A 23,392-nucleotide genomic window follows, 5' to 3' on the forward strand; every position below is an offset into this window, starting at 1 on the left:
AGAGTAAAATGTTGGGGAAGTTTTTCTCTTTTAAAAAAGCTTTGCCTCTATGGGAAGGAAAATGTTACAGAGTCATTTTTGTTAATAAAAAGTCATCAACCTAATGAGAAAACAATTTTAGTAGAGAAGTAGGGCAGAAACTGTATTTAAAGGAGCTGAGTATGAGTAGACTGTGAAAAAGATGATACAGTGAATGTAGAATTTAGAAAATTATGAAAGTAAGAGATGTTGGATGCATGGTCTTTATTATTTTGGTTATTTAAAGGAATTATATTGATATAAATTTAAACATACAAATGAACATAAATTGAAAAATATGAACACTCCTGAAGATATATCCCCATACCTCACCTAATTACATCTCGTAATCATGCTTATAAAGAGCCAAATTCACCCTAAGTTTAAGTCTCCATATCTGCAAATGTGAGTCGTTCAGATTTAAAGATTTTTTTCTCATAACTAAAATTTATTGAAATTTTTTCTTACGAGGCTAAGAACTGGACACAGTAGTTCAGAAAGCCTTTGACCAGTGCTAGGAAAAAATATGAGGATTGTGTTTGTGGTTCTGCTAATACTCTTTAAATAAATTTGAAACTCAGAGTGTATAAAAGACTTTTTAGTTCACATAAGAACAGGTGGTATCTGCTAAGATGAAAATGCAGGTCTCCTAACTGTTGTATGGTGTTCTTCCTACTACAGCTTAAGACTAGAACAAAGATAAAACTTTCTACCAGTATGTAGAGAAAGAGGATTTAAAAATCTGATAAATTAAGAGAATTATTTGTATTATAGGTCATCTCAAGAGTTTTTTAATAGAAAGCTAGCGTTACAGATTTAAGTTTTTATATAAATTGTCAAGTTACACATTTAAATAAGTTTACAAATAACTTTAGGAAAACATTTAACTTGTAAATTAACATCTGTATTTTATTTTAATAATTGATTCAGAAGTTCTGGATTGCTTAGCTTTTGATTGTTGTAATCTCTGGAACTTTTAGATTTATACTACTTATACTAGTTATTGCTTATTAAGTACTTTTCCTTGTCCTCTGACTCAGTTCTTTGCATCGGTGATCTCATTTAATCTTTACAAAAGCATAAGAGGTAAAAATTCTCATTATTGTTATTAACTTGGAAAAGGCTGCATGCACATCTAATAAAAAGGGTGGAGCAAAATTTAAATCAAGACTGTTTAATCTCAGAAACTATGATTTAGCAACTATCTTGTTTTATCTTTATTTTACACTTTTCTTCCTTTTGTTTATCATAATATAGTAGTTTTAAATCTTATTTTGTTTGCTTCATTTGGAGTTTAAAAATATAGACATGTTCTCATATTCAGTGAGCATGATTTTTATCAAAGTTTTAATCAAAAAATGAGTATTGATAAAGATGTTAAAACATCTTCCAGTCAAGAACTGACTTTATGGAACACTCCTTATGATACTTCACCAGATTGATAGGCATGCTTGGTAAATCTTTTTTGAGAGATGTTGTTTTACATTTAAATGAAGGAAAAGTTCAATATAACCAGTATGACTGCTTTGATGAGTACTAGAAACTTTTTAGAGTAAATTATAAGGCATTCGTGAATGGCAATTGTTAGCTAATGGTTGAGAAATTTTAGGTATTTTAAATTGAGATTACCAGAATATTTCATAACACTTTACCAAATATAGATTGGGACTGTATCACTATTTTTAACTATCAATATTGTAACTCTTTGTTACTTGCTTTTCCTTTGGAAATGGTGAAACTCTTCTTTCTCTTTCTTAACTCTTCCATATCATTTTTTCCCCTTTGTCTGCCTAAATTTAAAATTAGAAATTATTAAGCCAAGTCTCTTTTATGGAATGCTAGACATGGTGTTCTTTGCTTACTAGTTAGTTATAGGCTTCTCCTTTCAGTAGCACATTAGGAGAGATGTTAAAAGAATGCTTTGGTTAATTTTCACAGGGTAAATGCACATTCAGAGGAAGCAGTCTCAAGCCTTTGTTCAAGAAGTGAAAGGATAATAGCTACTTTTAATATAGTCTAATAAATGTTAAACTTTTATTTATCTATAATAAACAACTATGTTACTCTTTTATGTAGGAAAAAACTTATCTGGAAGAAAATGTTATTTATTTATTTTTTTGTTTGCAGTTTTTTATTTTACTTTATTATTAGCTTCAAGTATACAGTACATTGGTTAGACATTTATATATAGTTTATGAGATCCCCCTGATTATTTTATCTTCCCTCTGGCCACACATAGCCATTACATTACTGCTGACTGCATTCCCTATGCCATGCTTCCTATTCCAGTGACCATCTATCAACTACTAGTTTGTACTTCTTTAACCCTTCACCACTTTTCCCCACCTCTCCCCCCACAACCCCTCTGGCCGTCACCAGATTGTCTATATTTGTGAGTCTGGAAAATGTCATTTTTTGAGTTATGTTTTACCTGAAAATTGACTAAAAAAATTATTTACAATATTCGATGCCTTGTTATTTTAAATTAATTTAAATGATCCAGTCTTAACATAATTTCATTGATCTTGGTACCTTTTGTAGCATTTAATGGCTTTCCTAATGTGTAACTACCTTTAAGGTGTTCCTTGTGAGTTCTTTGTGATCATTAAGAGATCTGCTCATTTGCAGGAGATATAAGAATACAATTAGTCCAGATAAAATTGGAAATTTTCTATATAAACTTCATGGAAAATAGACAAACATAAAGACAGTTCCATTTATATAATGATGACATGGTTGTAATTTATTATTGCAATGCCTAAGTTAGAGACTACGTTAAGAATCAATAGAAAATTTATTGGTCCCAGTAATTATAGCTAACTGGTTATTTAACAACACTTAGTTGTATGAAAACACTGTCATCTGAAAAATTATTTATTCAATAAATGTGAACTATCAATTTATAGATATTATTTAATCCTCATAACAACTTTGAGTTAGGAACATTATTGTCTTAATTTTACAGCCAAAGAAATAGAAGCTTAGTGATGTTAACCCATCTTAGGTAATGTAGCAACAGGCAAGATTCTAATCAAACCTTTCTGACCACAGGGCCCAGGTTCTTAACTAGTAGACTAAATTGTATAAACTGAAATCTGATGCTAGAGCTGTACTTTTGATTGCAATGAACTTTTCATGAAAATCTTTAACTGTCAAATAGAGTCCGAATCTAAAGTATTTTGCTTTTGGAAGTGTGCATTTTTACCAATCATGCCAATTAAAATTTAACTTCTTTAGTTTCAGCACTCTGTTTCAAGATTTGTGATAATTTAATGGGATGTACAATTAAAAAGCTGTAAGTGCTTCTTTAGATCTTACCATTGACATTCAAGTAAGGTGTTGGTGGGAATGGGGAATGATAGAATTGAATTTTATGTTATTGAGTTAGGGGATCATGAAACTTTCTGCAAAGGGCCAAATAGCAAATACAGTAAATAGCTTTGAGAGCCATATGGTCTCTGTGGCACCTACTCAACTCTTTTAAAGAAGCCATAGACAATATATAAACAAAAGAGAATTATTGTGTTTCAATAAAACTACAAAAAGAGGCAGTAGCCTGGATTTGGCAAACAAAAGATCTTGTAATTTCTGCAAATAGAGGTAAGATTTATTCATGATGATACATTATTTATGCCAAATGGAAATTTTCCTTTATTGAATGTACTGGCAAAAAAAAGTTTATTAAAAAGATCGCAGTAGTTTAAAGGAGAATGAGCACTTTTCCTTTTCATACTTTTAATACTTTTTCAGACTTCTTAGATTAATTACGTCATAAATTATTTGATAATTCCAGAATATACTTATTCACTTATTTCTTAGAGTTACTATTATTTTTATCTTGAAAAATAAATCTGTAATTTTCACTAGCATTTTCACTAATTCCGATAAAATTTCTTTCCTTTATTATAAATTAGGAAGGATTACTGTAAAAAAAATGACACATAATTGGTGATGATTTTATATTATTTGCATTGATTTTGAAAAGTTATATCAGTAGATAGACTGAGTCCACAGCTTGTTGTGTAAATATATGCAGTTGACTTGTAGGTTCAGAAATAAAGTACTCTATTATAGTCAGATTTCAATATTATATTTTATAGATTTCATATTACAAGGAGTTTTGGTTTTACAAATACCTTCTCATGGCATAAAGCTTTATTAAAATGTAAGTAATACTTGTGGAATTCACTAATGTGGTATATTGGATATTAAATTTAATTTATACTTTTTTCTATTATTCTCAGAGATTCGTCAGCGAACTGCAGCGCAAAGAAACCTTTCTCCAACACCAGCAAGTTCTAGCCAGGGCCCTCCTCCACAAGTTCCAGTATCTCCAGGACCACCAAAGGACACTTCAGCCCCTGGTGGACCCCCAGAAAGAGCTGTTACTCCAGCCCTATCATCAAATATGTTACCAAGACGTCTTGGATCTCCTGGTACTTCAGTGCCTGGAATGGGTAAACAGAGCACTTAATGTTATTTACAGTTTATATTGTTTTCTCTGGTTACCAATAAAACGGGCCATTTTCAGACAGTATGGAAATGGCATTTCATTTGGAAATAGCAGAGCAGTTATCTGATTAAGCAGGAGTTCCATATTCAATTAGCTATAACTCTTTACAGCTGGCACCTTGTGATACTGAAACCTATTTCTTGAGCTCATTTAACTGTTATAGCTTTTTTGTTTAAATGGCAATAAAACTTTGTAGTTTTCTGTAGTCAACAGTATAGCATATCTTTTTATATTCAGCTTTAGAATGGCTCCAGATTTATATAAAATGGAGATAGACGAGAACACTTTTGGAATATATTCATGCTTTTTGTTAAACCCTTCACATATATTTTTAAACATGACAATTACTTAACATATCTCAGGATGAATATTCCTTCATCGTGGTGTACAATACTACTGTTGTTCATATGGGCCAGGAAATTGTTTTTGTTTGTTTGTTTGTTTGTTTTAACCCAAAGAACTTTAGTATTTATTGACGGATACATTAGCATAAAGTTCTATTAAATTAACATACTGCCTTTACTACTATTTCATTTGTTTGGATTCTCTTTTTTTAGTGTGGTAGATCACTAGGGGAAGATTCCATTTTTATAGCGCAATAGATTGCATTACCCTGCAATTTTCTTTTAGGGTGTGATTAAGATGTGGAAGTTCATTGTTTTAGCAGATCACATTATTTTATGTAGATTTCTATGTCAGATTCTTGAATACAATGATTATCTTATTTTAGGATATTTAATTCTAATTTAGATTACTTTGGTATTTTATGACTAATTGCTAACATTATAATGCTTTTGACGCTAGTCAGTAGTTATCAGGTATTCAGGGCACTTATGTAATAAAATCAATAAGCAATCTAAATGTTACTATTACAATAGATTTTTTTCCCCGCTCTTTTAAAAAAAGCAACACAAGATTTTAGAAAATTAGAAAAGTATTAATTCATAAACAAATTTTAAAAGTTGGCTACAAATGAAATGTATACCAATTATAATTTTAAAAATAGTTATTGAAAAAATACTTTAAAATTTGATATGTAATGCTGTCCTTTAAGGTAGCCATATATGTTGTGAAATTGAGAAAAATTAAATTGATTAAACATTATTTGTCTTTCAGTTATTATCTGACTGATTTGAGATACCCGTGATTATCTGTAAAGTAATGAAATAAATTTTTTTAGTGGGAATGCATGTATTATATACATTTGTATATTTAACTAGTTTTAAAGAAATAAAAGTTTAGCAACTTATATAAAGTAATAAAAACTATTGGACATGTAAGAATAAGGTTATAGAAGGAATAATGTCTAAATTTTGTGATCATGTAAATATAACATATTTTATTAAAGTTTTAAATTAGTTTCTGTGTAAAAACCTGTTAGTATTTAAGTTACATATTGCCAAAATTATGAATGAGTTAAGTGATTTCTTATAGAGAAGATTAATAATTCATTTTTTCATTATGCCATATTCATGGAAGAGAATCAATTTAATATGTATTACCACAGGGCTCCCATATGTTTGAAAATTAATAACCAGCAGGTACTTGATAATTTGCCAAGCTGTGTAAAAATGACCAGTATTCCTATAATGATTGCTCTTGATGTTTGTATTAATTACTATTATTCTTAATAGCGTAAATATGAAGATGTATGATTTTAAAAGTTATTAAGTGTGTAAGGAGTTTAAGATATTTTAATGAAATCTGCTTGAAGGACTTCTTTCAACATTTCTTGTAGTGCAATTCTGCTAGTGATAAATTCTTTTCATTTATTCTGTGTCTGGAAACATCTTCAATTTTGCCTTTATTTTTAAAAGGTGTTTTCACTAATATGGAATTCTAATTCTAGTTTTTCTTTCAGAAGAACTTCAAACATATTGTACATTGTCTTCTGGCTTGCTTATTTTCTGATGAGAAATCTGCTGTCATTCTTATCTCTTTCTCTGTACATAATATATCTTTCTGATTGCTTTTAAGATTTTTCTCTATCACTCTTTGTAAGCAATTTGAACATGTAATGTCTTGTTACAAAATTATGTTTCTTGGGCTTAAGGTTTTTTGATATTTTTGGATCTGTGGGTTTATAGCTTTCATCAAATTTGGAAAATTTTTTGTGCATTATTTCATCAAATATTTTTTTTCTTTCTCTTCTTCTGGACTCCAATTCAAAGCATATTAGACTGCTTGAGGTTCCACAGCTTGCTGATGATTTTTTTATTTAAAAATATTTTTAGTCTTTTCTCTGTGTTTCATTTTATATGGTTTCTTTTATTTAAGTTTACTATTTTTTTTTCTGTAATGTCCAAACTGCTTGCTATTCATCCCATCTATGAATTTTTCATTGTGGACATTATAGTTTTCATTTGTTCAGCTGGGTCTTTTAAATTTTTTCCATGTCTCTGCTTAACATTGAATCTTTCCTCTAGATTCTCAAGCATATGGAATATAGTCATAGTGTTTTCATATATTTGTCTACTAATTCTATTATCTCTGTCATTTCTGGGTCACTTAGGTTTGATTTTTCTCATTATGGGTTATATTTTCCTGCTTATTTGGATGTTTAATAATTTTTGATCTGATGCCAGACTTGAGTTTTACCTTGTTGGATGCTGGATATATTTATATTCTTAGACAGAACTCCTGTGAATACTTAACCCAATGAGTGGGAGTTATGAAGTTTTCTACTCTGGCTGGTACAAACATGCAACATTTCTAGCCCCATGTGTGTGCACTTTACCTTTAATATTTTGGGGGTAGTTCTTTCTCTGTCCTCATGTAGTCTCCTCACATGCACGCATCAGTCAGTGCTCTGCTAAATAGTCTTGGGAATCCTCTGCAGATTTTTGATATTCTTGCTCTGTTCATTCTCTCCTACTCTTTCCTGTGAACTCAAGCTGCTTTGGCTCCTCTAGAGTTGCAGCTTTTATTTCTTCATCTCAGAGAGGCTGATTCACTTTATCTGGGTTTACCCTCCCTGAATTGCTTCCTGGAAACACACTCTAGGCAACAGACTGGGGCAATTGTAGGTCTCATCTTATTTGCTTTTTTGTTTGTTAGGGATCTTTATCCTAAATTGCCTGATATCCCATTTCTTTAAAATTGTTGCATCATATGTTTTGCACATTTTAGTTGTTTTAGGTGGGAAGGTAAATATGATCCCTGTGACTCTATTATGATTCAAAGTGGAAGTTCCTAATTTATTATTATATAAGCTTTTAAGATTCTGGGCATTTTAAAAATTAGTTTGAACAGAACCCAACACAGTTCAATTCTTCATAGATTATGTTGGTATAATCTATTAAGAAATGAAATTTAAACATATTTAAACATATTTTTTGTAGTGCAGTATTTTTAAGGAAAATTTGAATGCTTTACAGAGATTTATAAGAATATTATATTTGTTAAAATCTTTTAAAAGTTCTGACAAGCATGGGTAGTTTTTGGTACTGAATTAAAATTTAAATGAATTTTATACATACATATTTTATATCTATTTATTTACTAGGTCTTCATCCTCCGGGTCCACCTTTAGCAAGACCCATTCTCCCCCGAGAACGAGGTGCTCTGGATAGAATTGTCGAATATTTAGTTGGTGATGGTCCACAAAACAGGTAATGTTTTCTATAGTGGTAGATAAATGAAAATGAAGAAAAAATTTATTGGTCATGGTGTGTGTGTTGTGGGCATACACACTAGATGTTCTAGTTTTGTGGCTCCTGTTTCTTTATTTTAGAACATAATGGAGTATTTTACAGCCTTGCAAAAGAGTACATATTCAGTTGTTTTTCAGTAGGAGTTTGGATAAATTATCTAAATAAAATGTAGGAAAAAAATATATGTAACAAAAAATATTGTAACTCTACTATATTATAACCCTACTCTAATGCTATTTTGAGAGAAATTGATTCATTTCACTGAAACTTAAACTTGAGGAACACACAAATAGTGAAAACTTGGTAGATTTTAAGAAATGGTGATAATTTTAATAACAGTGAGGACAATTTACATTTGGCACTTACAGTTCTAAAACTGCTTTTCCAATTATATTTTATTTGATCCTTATAATAATTCTAGGAAGATAGGTATGATACGAGTAGAGCAGTTGTCATAGTATATGATAATATAGACTTTAAAAAATTTCTTAGGACAATAGAGTAGATATTTGACAAGGTTATTGGTTAATATTATCATTTTAGTAAAGGGGCTAGAATTTAAAGTTAATATAATAAATTGTATGTTATTCAAAACAGAATATTGTTTTATAGGGCCAAGTATTTGTTAAGTACATACACAGAGAACAGAGTACATAAATAGAAAATGAGGAAGATGTGTAAGTATAACTGGGATAAATACAGGAATTACGATGTACAGAAATTAATCTTTGGACTGAACTAAACAAAATTAAATTTATTTCTTTACTACAAGACTTCTTATTGTGACTCTCTAAGAGGTTCCATCTTTTTCAATCTTATCTGACTACAAATTTGGGGTCTATCATCCCCAGGAATATACTTTAGGAAGCACTGAAATTTAAGTGTTCTGTTACCAGATATGTTTCTGCTAACTTAGTAAGGATATATTCATTTGGCTGTTTCTTGGTTTATTTTTAATTTGATGTATAAATATATTTTAAAATGGTTGAAATTTTGGCTGTTTAAAGAATATTGTTTATTGTTTACTAAGTAACATCTAATTATTATGATGTATTTAGCTATGTTAAAATATAAATTAGATGTGGTAGCTAAAGTAGCCTCTCCCATGGGTTTTGTTTGTATTTGTAACTAGTCTGTTTATTTTTGGTGTAGGTATGCTCTTATATGTCAGCAGTGTTTTTCTCATAATGGCATGGCTTTGAAAGAAGAATTTGAATACATTGGTAAGAATTATTGGGCAGTTAGATTTAAATATTTTATTCTCAAATATTTCATTCTATGCTGATTCCCATGTAATGCCATTTTATTTTAGGTACTGTCTCTGTATATATTATTCAGGCATACTGTCTATATTTTAGAACACAGAGCAAAGCAGGAAAGACAACTCAGATTTTTTCCTCAGACATTGTCCAGGCTCTAGGCCAACTGTTCTTAGACTTCACTGTGCATCAGAATAACCAGAAGAACTTTTGAAAATTGTGATGTCCAGGGCCCATCGGCAGAGAGTCTGCTTTAATTGATCTGGGGCGAAGGTTCAGGCAGCAGCATTGTTTTGAAGCTCCTCAGATGATTTTCATGTGTAGCCACTGTTAAAAAATATTGTACTAAATTAATTGTGCTTCTCAAATAGGGCATACTACATTTTCTTGGGAAAAATGAAGGAGGTTCTGGATTTAAAAATATCTAATGATTTTGGTGACTAAAATGTAATTTATGTAATATATTTAGGTCATTAGTAATATTGTTTTGCCATTAGTTAATGTGCTATGCAGCTTATCTTTTCCGCTTTAAAATTAATATTCTAATAATAATTAGAAAGTATGCTTTAAAATTTAGCCTGATTAGAACACTTGCCATAATTTTACTAAAACTATATGTAATTTCACAAGGGTTAAATAACTTTTGAAGGGTTCTGTGACTATTTGCAAAAGTAATCTTGAGAGTTATCTGATTAGTCTTTGAGTTTTCTTTGGTTAATGGTTTGTTTATTTTTAAAAAATTCTCTGCAGCTTTTCGATGTGCCTACTGTTTTTTCTTGAATCCTGCAAGAAAAACCAGACCCCAGGCTCCAAGACTTCTAGAGTTTAGTTTTGAGAAGAGGCAAGCTGTGGAAGGCTTAAGTTCAGTTGGTCCCTTGCCCTCAGGAAGTGTGATTTCATCAGAGAACCAGATGAGTGAAGGTATGAATATGTTAATTAAAAAGTTTTCTTTCTTAATAATGTTTGCTACTTAACAATAAAAGCATAATGCTTTTAGATAAGAATGGGTAATTTATCAGATTTTGCAGCATGCTCATATCAACTAGTGCTCTTATACTATAGCCTCTTGTGTAATTGGTATGATGTGTTTCAGTTTTAAAATGCAGGTTATATCATGTTAAGCAGCATCTAACAACAGCTAGATCAACATTTTTTATGGCATGACCTTTTATAATAACCATTGGGAGATTTGACTAGTAATGTTTTTATGGAATCATTTTTTAAGTTTATTTAAATGAAGCAGATTATGAGTGTTATGAAATTACTTTTAAGGGTAAAATTCTTATAAGATTTGTAATTAATATTGGTAAAATAGGTTTGTGCTTACTACTTAGATTGGTAGAAGTTATCAGAAAGCAGGAAACTTTGGTATTGCAAAGTCATCCTTGCATTCTTTAGATGACCGTATTGATAGGACTGGTGTTCCTTTGGACCAATTTATCTTGGTCCATTGCTGATGCATGCCTTGATGTAAACAACCTTATTTTAGAGAAACAGAGTTTATCAGAATTCATTGGATTTTAGACCTCATCTTTCAATTCTGTATTAGGAATTCTTGAGGAATTTTCGTGAAAAAATGGAAGGGATGAGTTGGAAGATCTAATTATTAATTGCCAATGATTTCTTGCTTGATATTAGGTGAAGAGCTGTTAGTTAAACAGCTCTGAATTGTGAAGATTACCAACATTATGACACAGGTCATGATATTTTGGTGCTATATCTGGTATAGAAAAAAATTCATATTGGAAGTTTAGTTCACATCATTTATTTAGCAGTCAGTATTCATCCTTTTAATTTCTAGGAATTATCATTTACATATATTTGATTTTTTCTTTATAAAAGTATTTAGTAGGGAAAAATTGCTTTAACCAAGAATAATAAGAAGCATTGAAGTTTCAGATATCAAAAGTTTCAAAAGTATGAATATTTGAGTATGGTGTCTTTTTTTTTTTTTAACTTTGAAGAGTGAACCTATAATATGTGTATTGACTTGGGCTTGGCTTTTGGCTTACTAACAAATACCAAAATGAATTTGAATACAGATAGCCATATCAAGAGGCCTGTGTATTTCCAACACTGAATCAATGCATTTGTCTTCAAGTCTACAACATTGACTCCAAACACATGTCAGTATTTTTCTTTTGCCTAAGTCGTGCTCTGAGCTGCATGTTGTCACATGCAAATCACCTGCCTTGCTATTGCAGCTTCTTGGAACTGAAAATGAAAGAATTTCATACCGAAGATGCTAGAGGAAAAATCGAAGTCCTTTCCATGAGTAACCTTGCTTATGAAAGCTAAAGTGACTATTCGAAAGCCAATAGTTGGGACAAAAAAAAAAGTAAAAACAGCCAACAAAATAAAAATCTCAATAACGAGTCCAATGCTTTATACCTTCTGCTAAGGTCAAGATGGATAGTTAGCAAACAACATCCAGCTATACTTTCCTTCTCATATAATCTAAGAGGAGCAAAACCCCAGATGTCTCATTTTCTGTCCGAATTCCTGGAATGAAGTATTAACTGGCTCTCAAACTCAGCCCTAATAAGGTAATATTAATAGGTGAAGACAAAACTGGAGACAGAGTCTGATAACTTCGTAGTGTTAGAAACTGAAGCAACAGTTCCATTTGGTTAAGATAGTCTTTAGAGTAGTAACTTTATCATACTTCTCTTTGGATTCATCAAAATGGCTTTGAGTACTTTTTACTTCCTTGGCTCTCTAGAAGACTGAAACTTTTCTCCAAGATTCCTATCTCAACACTATGATATACAGTTGTCAATTCCAAGTTGGAGTCCTTTAGTAAATGACTGGAAGTGTTTCTGATGAACAGATGAAGCTGTGTTTGTTTTGAATACCAATGACATATCTTTATGATTAGATTGAACTATTAAGTAAGATCATATCATCTTAATCATCTACTTTGATGCTGACGGCCAGTGTAATTGAAAGCTTAGATTTCTGATTTCTACATTCTTGTTGTAAGAAACTTGAAGAATAAAAAAAAACTCTTGCTATAAATTTTTATATTTTTTAAAATATTGAAATAGCTCTTTGATAGCAGCAAAAACTTCAATAATTAGGTTATTGAATTTACAGATGGAATGGAAAGGTAACTTTCTCCCATCTGAATTTTTCTTTCAATGATTTATGATCAATGATCTAAAACCATTTATATGAATAATCTAGAATTAATGGAAAAAACCTTTTTTTTTCTAATCTGTGATGTGAGACTGAAAATAGGTTTTGTCTTGATTTTACTACTGGAAGATTTTGCATGTAGGATGAAACACAAGACTTTTGAAAATTTTAGACCACTTTTTAGAAAAACACGAAATCTCGGAAAGTTTTTGTTAAAGAAAGAGACCTAGAAGAAATTTCTCCCATTAATTGCTCATTTGAATTCCTAGAATTTTTTCTAGAACTGTATCCAGATGCTTTGGTAATAGAGTATTAGAGAAACACAAGAAATTAGGTCTTTTTTTTATCTAAGAGTATACTAGAGATGGTATGCCAAAGTACTGCTTTTAGTTTTCTCTGTTTCTTTTATGGTTAAATGAGTAATAGAGTAATACTTTTATCTCTTTTAAGCCACGTTAAAGTGGTTTATCAGTTTTAATTTTTAAAAATATTTCAGCATTTTTTAAATTAAATATGGTAAGAGTATGAGGTTTCTATATTGTTAGTATTGCTGGTACAGTGATTTAAGGCTAGCATGTTTGAAAAATATTGTTTTCATTGCTCTCTTGTATTTAGATCTTATGTACTTTTTTAGTAGAAAATAACTTTTGTTCAACTGGAAATAATTTGCTAATAATAAAACTCATGGCATCCAATTAATACTATCCACAATAGCAAGTAAAATTTATATAAGGTGAAATTTATCTTGGTAATCTAATTTCTGTTTTTCTTTTAAGCAATATACTATTGCTATAAGGTTATGTTGAATAGGGAAAATTCTACTTTTAGTATTGTTATGATGCTCTAGGATGTTGAACTATTTGATGATATAATTTTGTTGAATTCTGTGTATTTAGCAGATGTAAAAATTTATACCATTATTAATGTTTAATTATGTACATTCTACTCAAGATGTAAACTTAACTTAGTATGTTTTTGCATGTTTGTTTTAGACTTAGAGATCTTTTGGCATTGCAATTCCTTTTTCTACAACACCTTCACCTAATAGTTTTATATCATTGCTTAGTAATGACATTCTTGCTCATCTAATAGATTTCTTCACCAATAGTAAATAAACAGTATTTTGTCTATTGAATATAAGCTATTTCCTCATTGGTGGTTATTATTTAATTGAATTTTATTCATTGAGTCATTTCATTGGGTTGAGTTTTGGGATGAAGTTCATGTCTTTGTTCTTTAAAATGTTAGCCATTTTCCTTAAGGCAGAAAAATCTTGTAAAAACTGCTTTGTTTATAACCTGTGAGTTCAAAGACAAATTTTACATTTTAATTTAACAAATTTCCTTTGGGTAGGTTTTATAGTTTACATGTATAGGGAATACTGATGTGTTTGCAAGGCAAAAAACATTTTTTTTTGTTATTTAAAAAGGAATAAAAAGTAAGAATCTAAATGAATTCACCACAATACGAGGCATAATCTAAATAGAATCATATATTTTTCTGTGATACAGAAATATGTGAATTTGTTTTGTTAGACTGTTCTTTAATTTTCTTAGTAAATTATTCTTTCAAGAGCTCGACTAAAAACTTAAAGGTAAGTTGATATTCTTACATGTTTTTTCCATGTGTGTGGTTTATAGGTGGGGCAGTGGTATTTGCTATACAATTAAACTCAGTTTTATGAGTTTGAATTGTCTAGGTGAGTGAGGCTTTTCTCAAACAACTAGACGCCAGTTGTTAAAATTTGGTAGAAAAAACTTCTCAAGAATACTGAGATGGGAGTGGGACAGGGCGCAGGAATGGTGAAAGGAAGAAATTCCATGGGTCATTTTTGTTTAATCACATTGTGATATTTTGTTTTATTGGCATTACAGATGCCAAAGTTGATTTAAAAATTTTTCTTATAGATGGAATTAGGTCATTCAGATAGCTTTGTTTCAATTTTAGTCTAAATTAGTGTGAACACAAAGGCTAATTTCTCTTTTAGTATTTTATGCTCAAATGTTGACATTTTCTGTAATGTATTTTATACTACCAAGTTATTTGAAACTAGAACTTCAAAGAAAAAAAATTACTTTTTATTAGAATAAGCAAATGATATTATCCCAAAGAAATAAAGTTTAAGTACTTATAAGATACATTCAATGATCCTTATTATAAAGCCCTGTGGTTTGGTTATTAAACTGATAAGTAATTCTTTGTTAGTCTTGCACACCACTTAAATCTTGTTTGGATAATTTCTCACAAAATAGCATTGGCATCCAAACATTTAGACTAGCTGATGTCTGTATTATAGACATCATGATACATGCCAGTTTTTTGTAGTGTTACTGCTATTAAAATTACCTTTCTGTAGATTAACCTGGGGGAAGAAAAGTACTCATTAATAGGCTTTTTGATTGTTTTCAAGTACTACCCATCATTTCACCTATTTTTAGTCTTTCATATATTCTCCAAAATACAATGTAGTATTGATGATCAAACTTTGTGTATAATGTTGTTTTCTAATTATGACAGCACATTAGGTATTTCTTAGCATTCACCTTTATAGGCATTTAAAAATTTTAAGTATTGTAGCTCTCCTCTTTGTATTAACTGCTTTTTTAAGAGCCCAGAATTTAAAAACTAAATTGGATTTGACTAGTGATGTTTCTGAAAATAGTTATATCACAAAGCTTTAACACGATAAACCATGAACTTTAATACCTCTCCTGTTGAGTACTGAGACAGTCTGAGTCTGTCAGACAAAATATGATAAACTGTGTGGGCCTATGTTCATTTAAACCCATTTATTGGTGAGTTGCATCTTGGATTCTGAGCTTTTTGTTTTTTCATTTTGTGTGGCTTTACCAGAAGGCTTACTAAATTGTAACAAATTTTAAAGTTCTTGGCAAGTAAGTATTGCTCTTTGGCCAGAGACTTGTGGAAAACCATGACTTAAAATTGTACCCTGGATAAATTCTGTGAGGGTAGAATTACAAATGGTTGGTGATTTAAAGTTTTCTACCGAAGAACTTGATTGCCCACGTAGCAGAAATGGTCTGTACAGGTTCATAGCATTTCATTTGCATTTCTTGCTTTCCCTTTGTGCACTGGAATATTCAAATAACAAAATTCAAATGACCTTGCTTTTTACCTTGAATTTTTGTAAGATTCGCAGTGGTGCAGTAATGCCATTCCTTTTAAGATAAAAATAGCATTTTTGTGACATTTGGCACAAATATGATTTGAGAACCATTCTTCACTATTTTTTTGTGATCATGTGGAATTTTTATACAGTGAAACCTCATTAACTTGAATGTCCCTGACTGTGGAATTTTAGCCTTTTTATTCAGTATATAAAAAGAGGGAAAGAGGTTGTAATTAATTTTGTAAACTAGAGTCCAAGATACCTGTTTAAAGAAATAATTCTTTTAAAATATTTTAAAAGTGAGATATGGATAATTTGTATTTATTAAAACTGATTGGTAAAACCACAAATTGGTAAGACCTCTGCCTTAGCATGTGTACATACATAGTACATAATTTATTTGCAAAACTATTAATTAAATTTATTCAGCAAAACTCTGGCCTCTACTATACATGGAACTAAACTAGAACTTTTTACTAATGTAGATTGGTTCTTCCTCCAGATTTTTTTAAAAATAATTTTTTTATTTTTCAATTATAGTTGACATACAATATTATTTTAGTTGCAGGTGTACAATATAGTGATTAGACATTTATATAACTTATGAAATGAGCACCTTGATAAATCTAGTACCTATCTGACACCATATAAAGTTATTACAATATTGACTATATTTCCTATGCTATACTTTACATCCCCATGACTATTTTGTAACTACCAATTTGTACTTCTTAAACCCTTCCCCCTTTTTCACCTATCACCCCAAGCCCCTTCCCATCTGGCAACCAACAAAATGTTCTCTATATCTATGTGTTTGTTTCTGTTTTGTTTGTTTATTTTGTTCTTTAGATTCCACATATAATGGAAAGATGTCATTCCTTTTAATAGCTGTGTAATATTCCATTCTATATATGTACCACCTCTTCTTATCCATTCATGGACATCCAGATTTTTGGAATCGATAACATTTGTAGTATATCAATGAGGGGTCTTCTTTGAGGGTAGGAAAATCTGTGTATTTGTTTAGCTTATTAGTGGTTTAACCATATTTCTTTTAGTAAGGATATTAGTTGCTATTTATAATAAAAACAAAACAAAAAGGAGTATCTCAAAGCTAGATTTTTATCTTTGACCTGGAAATTGGGGGCTCCAAAGCTTTCTGCTCCTGTCATTACCCCCATCCCATTTTTTAAACTTTAAAGAATTATAAGAACTTTAATAAAATTGTTAATTATTATTAATCGTTAATTATTATTGTTAACAATTATTAAAATTGTTAATTATTATTAAATTATTATTAAGGAATTTGAATTTAATGAAACTTAAAAGAGAGTTTAAAGGGAGTACATTTTTTGGTAGGGACCAAGACCTTTACTTAGTTTCCATAACAGAGACAGGGACAAAAGACCCTTCCCTTTCTCTCCCTAGCATTTGTGGTATGTAGCATATTCTGACCCAGGGGTTTGAATCCTGAGGAGATTCATCTTGCAGAAGGATGAGGGGAGACCAGTCATGCCTTTGGGAAAGGTAGATCCAGACCTCTCAGTGTTTGGATAGTGGAGATGTAAATCAGTGTGGGAAATAGCAGTGCTTACCCACATGTGTACGTGTGTACACAGGCAAAGGTGCATATTTACACTTGGCTCACAGGGTTGCCTGGGCACAAGGAGGCATTTTCTCAGGAAACATATTCTGAGTGTTAATACATTTATTTTGTTTTCCGAGCTGTTGTTTTACAGCACATAATTCTATTGAGGCTTTGTTCGACATTATTTGGACATTCAGCATTCAATTACATCTTTAGGAAAATTCCTAAATATTATGAAAGTTCCTAAATTTTATGAAAATATGAGGCTTTAGATAAAAGTATGTTTATGAGTTGTTTTCCTCAAATTGTTTTTTTTCCCCTTTATTCATATCAATTATATAGGTATGCTATAGGGATTTAAGTACATACTTTAAAAGATTTTAAGGATAATATAAGGTTGTACATGTGTGCTTATCTTCTGCTTATTTAACAATTTTACCATTTGGGTATTCTTAAAGTCTTGACTCTTTATTTTTTCAGAGTCTTTAGAAGAACAAGATAGTCTTGATAACAGTACAGAGCAGACAGAGGACAACATATCAGATACAGAGCAGACAAACCAAGTGATTGAAAAAGCATCTGGTATGGAAGAACTGGAGAAGAAAGAAGAAATCGATAATGAGGAGGAAACTTCAAAGAATGAAGCCAAATCAACAGTTCCTAGAGCTGATTCTACTCCTAATCCTGAACTAAGTGGAGAATCTTTGATGGCAATGTAGTAAATGCTTCCACGCACCTTCAACTGGATATTTGTAGTCTTGTTTATGTCAGTTATTTCTTTTAGGTGGTGCTTTTTTTTTCCTCTAAGGATATGCTTGATATCACTTGAATTCAGATTGCCTAGCTATTTCAGTATGTCAAAGTTATATATACTGGATATTAAAACTAAAAGCAAGTGATATCAGTAAAGTAAGATCCTTTTGGATGTACAAAGATTCACACTGTTTAGACAGCTTTTAGAAATTTATTTTCCATTCTAAAAGTAAACAAACATAGCACTCTTGTTTTCTTATATATATGTGACCTATAAATAATATCCATTTTGACATAGGAAGAACTTTGGTTAAGGATAAGTTCTAATAGTGTTTGTTTTAAGGAATGAAACTCAATTAAGATTTTAATACATCATCATCATTAAAAATGGATAGAATTTTTACTCTTAGGATATTTGCCAGGGGTAAAATGTCTATTTAGGCATTTATATTAAGCAGTATGAAAGTTTTTAACTGTAACTATATAGGCATTGGTACGAATTCTCAGTTTAAGAATGCAATTGAACAGTCAAGTGCAGTGTTTGTTTTTTATGTCTCTTATTTTGCAGCTGGGCCAAAAGCACATGATGTATATAATTAGCTTATGTTTACATATTAACATATAGGAAATATTTCTGTACTTGACTGTACTTGAATTCTGAGCATTATTTATACTTGTAAAATAATGATGATATTATAAGTGAATTTTTGTGCTCTTGTGTGTATTTTGTTAAGGAAAATAAAGATGATCTGGCAGCAGTTTCTTTTTGTTAAGTATGTAGACTTTTTCAGACAGAATCTTATGACTTGGCTACCTGACAAATCTTAGGAAGAAGAGCTTACAGTACAATAAATCTATAGGTACTGCTGAGAGCAAATTATGATACTTTTATTGAGACTTGTTATCTTTCAAATTCAGAGAGGTAATGACATTTAGAGGTTCTAATCAGAGATTAGGTTTTTCTGATTCTGGAAAACCATAAACCATTTGTAATTTAATTTTGAGAGACATAAGTTTTGTGAGAATAGGTAGGTAGTTACTGTTAGTTAATTGGATTTAATATTTGTATTAAAGATTAACTGGAAAAAAATTGGACTAGAATGGTAATTCTTGGACCTTAAATACAGTCTGGTTACGTTTTATTTTTCTTCTCCATTATTAAAAAAAAAATTAAAATCAAGTTGTTATGCCAAAAGGAGTGATGAATATATAGGAATGGTGTGTATGGCAAATATATCTGAGTTGTATACAGTTTATTAAAAATTTAATAAAATAACATTTTTTGTTATTTAAAATTCATCTTTATGATTTAATGTTTTGTATCTGATAGGTATTTTTAAGGAACCCAATCTGTTAATAGTCTGAAGCATCATGGTATAGTGACCAGAGTTTTTGTGATTACAGAACTGGGCTTAAATTCTGGCTGTGCAGTTTTGTGCAAGTCACCCAATCTCTCCGAGACTGCTTTTTTATCTGTAAAATGGAAAGAATAATACTTACCTTTTGGGGTATGGGAAGATTAAAAATAATTTATGTAATGTTCATAGCACAGTGCTGGTTATAGATCTATATTTCATAAGGATGTTCTTGATATCCTTATGAAATATGAAAAGGCTATAAATTCTTCCTCTCGAAGACAAGGAAATGAAAAAATACTATGGACATATAATTCAGCTGTTCAGAATCAAGCCAATGTTTTTGCATCAACTTTTATCATTTACAAGTATATAAATATATAGATTAAGGAAATAGGAACATAAAACTATGGAATAAAAGCACTATGGACTATTTTTTTTTTTTTTTGGATGAATTCCATGAGGTTTTAGTCATACCTTGCTGAATCTTCTTGTAAAATGTTCAAATTCTGATGTACATTGCTTGAAAATACCTCAGAGAAATAATATTTAATGACAGAGTCAAGCAGAGATTATGAGAAATATCTTTGAAAGAAATATAGAAGAAGGTTAAAAAGAGGATTAGTGAAAATGTAATGGGTAACATGCTGTAATCGTATAGTACCCTTTAAAACAGAAAAGTTTATTCTGATAATTGTTATAATAAACAGTTAATGGTTGAAAGATTGGTACAATGTCCTATTTCTGATTATTAAGGCTAGTGTAAATGAAGAAAAGCAAATACTAAGTGTTATTAGCTAGAGTGATCTTAACTCATACTTACATGACTCAACAGGTCATCATCTAAACTTTTCTCACTATGCACTCAGCATAATCTACAAACATGCTTTGGCTTCTCTTTCTCCATCGCTCCTTTACCAGTTTACTGGAGCCTCAAGGGCCTCTTTCAATTCTCTGACCATGCTAAGTCCTTTCCTGTTTTAAGTTTCAATTTAAATCTTCCCTCCTCAGAGAGATGCTCTCCCAAAATTGTTATCTAAACTGGGCTGTCATTTCACTTTATGTCTATTTCAACTAGTTCACTAGTTTACTGTCTGTCTACACAACATAAAGTCTGTGTGTGCAAGGCTCTTATTTGTCTCATTTACCACTGTATCTCCAGGGCCTAGCACAATGCTTGACACATTTATTTTGTGAACGAATAATTTGTTGCTAAATCCAGTGAAAACTCTCAGTCCTTATTTCACTACTTCACAGTATTGACATTTTTGAGCATCCCCTTACTACTCTAGCCCCCCTTTTTCTCTGTCCTTCACAGGCTTCTCTTCCCCTGCCCATCTTTTAAATGTTGCTGTTGCATAGCTTCTACCTACTGTCAGCATTTCTTTATATATCCTTTCTCTAGAGGCTCTTATCAATCTCCATGGATTTAATTACCATCTGTCTCTCTGATTCTCAAATCTCCAGCCTTGATTTGTTTCCTTCACTTCAGAGCAATATATTCACCTGCCTGCTGGAATGTCTCTCCCAATCAATATATTAAATATATTTTTCCTTCATACCATCAAAACTTACGAACCACCTGTTTCTCATCTTATCAGAGAGTGCCATTATTCAAGCCAGAAACTAGTCTGTCTACTCAACTCTCTCTTTTTTCCCCTATATTTTAACTGTCAATTTCTGTCTCCCGATCATCTTCCAGTTATATTCTCATTTCTTTTTCCCATTAAAATTACATTAATACTGATAATAAACATTTCATTCTTACTCTGTGCCAGGCAACATGTGTTTTATTTGTTCCTCGGCAACAACCTTGTGAGGATTTTTATCTCTGGATGATAGAAGAAAAAACAGGTACAGAGAGTAAGCAACTTGGTACCTGGAAATTCTGGGATTTGAATGTAGGCAAATGACTTCAGAAGTCTTGGTCTTAATTGCTATTGGACTGCCTTCTAATTCAGGCCTTCATCATCTCAAAACTGTCTCTTAACTGGTTTTCCTGTCTCCAGTCTCACCCCTTGCTATCTATTTTGTGCACTGTAGCCTGAATAAGTTTTCAAAGTTGGAAACTGAATCATGCCACATCATCACTTAAACATTTTAATGATTCCTCATTGTTCTTGAGGTCTAAATATACTGATACGGCCTACAAAGCCTGTATAATTTTGCTGCTAATTACCTCTGGCATTTCTCACCACAACTACTGCCACTCTCCCCTGCATTCCCTCCCCTCTCCCCAAACACATTTTAAGGTAGCTATAGTAATGTTTTCTGTGGTTGCATATGCAAAATCTTTTCTAATCCCCTAACCTCCTCATGCTCTTCCTCTACCTGCAACATCCTCCCACTCACGTAGACACGGGGACACTCAATAAGTAGTTGTGACTTGAAATAGTTCTATTTAAAATAGAACCCAAGTTTGGAAATTTCGATAGGTGTTAAGTTATGGTTTTTATTCTTGACATTGGTCTTTCTCATTTTATGCATTAGACACAATCATTATTGTTATGGATAACATAATTGAATCAGGAGAGCTATAGGTTTGTGTGTGTGGGAAGGAGAGAAATATTTTGATTTTCTAATGATTTTCATTAAATAATGTTTGCTGAATGTCAGAAAAGCTAAATAACTTATACAAGGTCATTGGGATAACTAGCATCTCAGCTAAGCCAGAACTCAGATCTCAACTCTTAATGCAGGATGCTTTATATTGAACCACCAATTTTATACTGCCAATAAATATTAGTGTTAGAGTTTAAGATTACTTAAAAGATGTAACACATTTACTTCTACCAGCTAACAGCAACTCAACTCTAAAATTTAAAAATTTTTTTCTGATAATATTACTTTGCAATATTACTCTATAGCATTACCTGTCAGATTGTGTGCAAATCAGTTTGTTGAAGGGTCAAAGAATGGAGATGACTTACAGAATTATGGATAGCTATTTTGAAACAATCATGGAGAACAGAGCTTTTTTAGAAAATTGGAAGAAAATAATGTGTCATCTAGTATAACTTTAATTCACGTAAAAATTATAGAAGAGATTTAGATATAGTTTATGAATTCCCAAAGAGCTATTAAAAATAATTCAAGTACTTATGTAAAGATGAAGAAAGATAAAGATGGTTGTAAATCTATGGTCTACTAAATCCTATAGTTTGTAATTTGACTTGTTGCAAAATTATTAGATCTAAATATATTTACTCAGTTAATAAGCAAATATATTCAGGCCCTAAATTTAGGCAGATAAATATATAAATTTAGAAAAATACATTTATTAGAATATAAACATAAGAAAAAAATGAGTACAGAATTAAAATCTTATTAAATTGTATCAATCTATAAACTATTGTCTCAGCCTAATTTCCTCCTTAGAAACTAACCTACATTTTATACTTTAATATTATTTTAAAATACCGTTTTAGAAATTGTTGCATTTACTGGGTGGCGGATGTCCCTCCAATTGCCTTTTGTCTGTTTGCCTTAAACGCCATTTAATTTTCCATTTTTTCTCCTCCAGAGGTCCTGTTTTATGTAGTTTAATTTATACTACTCACGGGCTTTAGGAGAAGCAAACACTATCCCCTTATACAGTTGTATATTATTTGATGTTTTTAAAAACCAAAATGTTCTGCTTTATGCATTTTTTTTTTTTAATATTTATACCTTCTTTTTTTCTTTGGCAGTAAAATTGATAGAAGTTGGAAGCAGTCTGAGAAGATTAAAAACTGTTCTCGAAAATCTCCCTCATAAATTAGTTTTTTAAATTCTTATTCCAGGATTATATGAGACTAGGCCAAATTTTCAACTGCCAAAGACTTTTACCAGATCCCTGGCACTTGATTTAGGAAAACTGGGAAAAATAATTTATTTTTTTGTGAAAATAAATGTTTCTATCTTAGTCTGATTTTGAAGGGTGAAGAAAATGGGGAATTAAATGAACATTTTTAAAATATCTACTCTTGGTCAGGCACTGTGCTCT

At 30.9% G+C, this 23,392-nt stretch overlaps 1 protein-coding gene across 4 annotated transcripts in view; it reads left to right on the forward strand.

Moving 5' to 3' along the window:
• Nucleotides 1-20,130, forward strand: part of LNPK (lunapark, ER junction formation factor) — a 61,101-nt gene extending 40,971 nt beyond the window's left edge. For 3 of the 4 annotated variants that reach the window (XM_011357191.2, XM_011357177.2, XM_023529352.1), the window contains 5 exons: nucleotides 4,263-4,475; nucleotides 8,037-8,142; nucleotides 9,337-9,407; nucleotides 10,194-10,364; nucleotides 17,780-20,130. In XM_011357191.2, coding sequence (XP_011355493.1) covers nucleotides 4,263-4,475; nucleotides 8,037-8,142; nucleotides 9,337-9,407; nucleotides 10,194-10,364; nucleotides 17,780-18,018 — 800 coding nt within the window. In that variant the 3' untranslated portion in view covers nucleotides 18,019-20,130. Of the gene's footprint in view, nucleotides 1-4,262; nucleotides 4,476-8,036; nucleotides 8,143-9,336; nucleotides 9,408-10,193; nucleotides 10,365-11,904; nucleotides 11,990-17,779 lie in introns of all 4 variants that reach the window. The other variant, XM_023529348.1, reaches the window with a different exon arrangement.
• The last annotated feature ends 3,262 nt before the right edge of the window (nucleotides 20,131-23,392 follow it).

The sequence above is a fragment of the Pteropus vampyrus genome, unplaced genomic scaffold (assembly GCF_000151845.1).
Source record: "Pteropus vampyrus isolate Shadow unplaced genomic scaffold, Pvam_2.0 Scaffold2, whole genome shotgun sequence".
In the NCBI taxonomy this organism is placed as follows: Eukaryota; Metazoa; Chordata; class Mammalia; order Chiroptera; family Pteropodidae; genus Pteropus; species Pteropus vampyrus.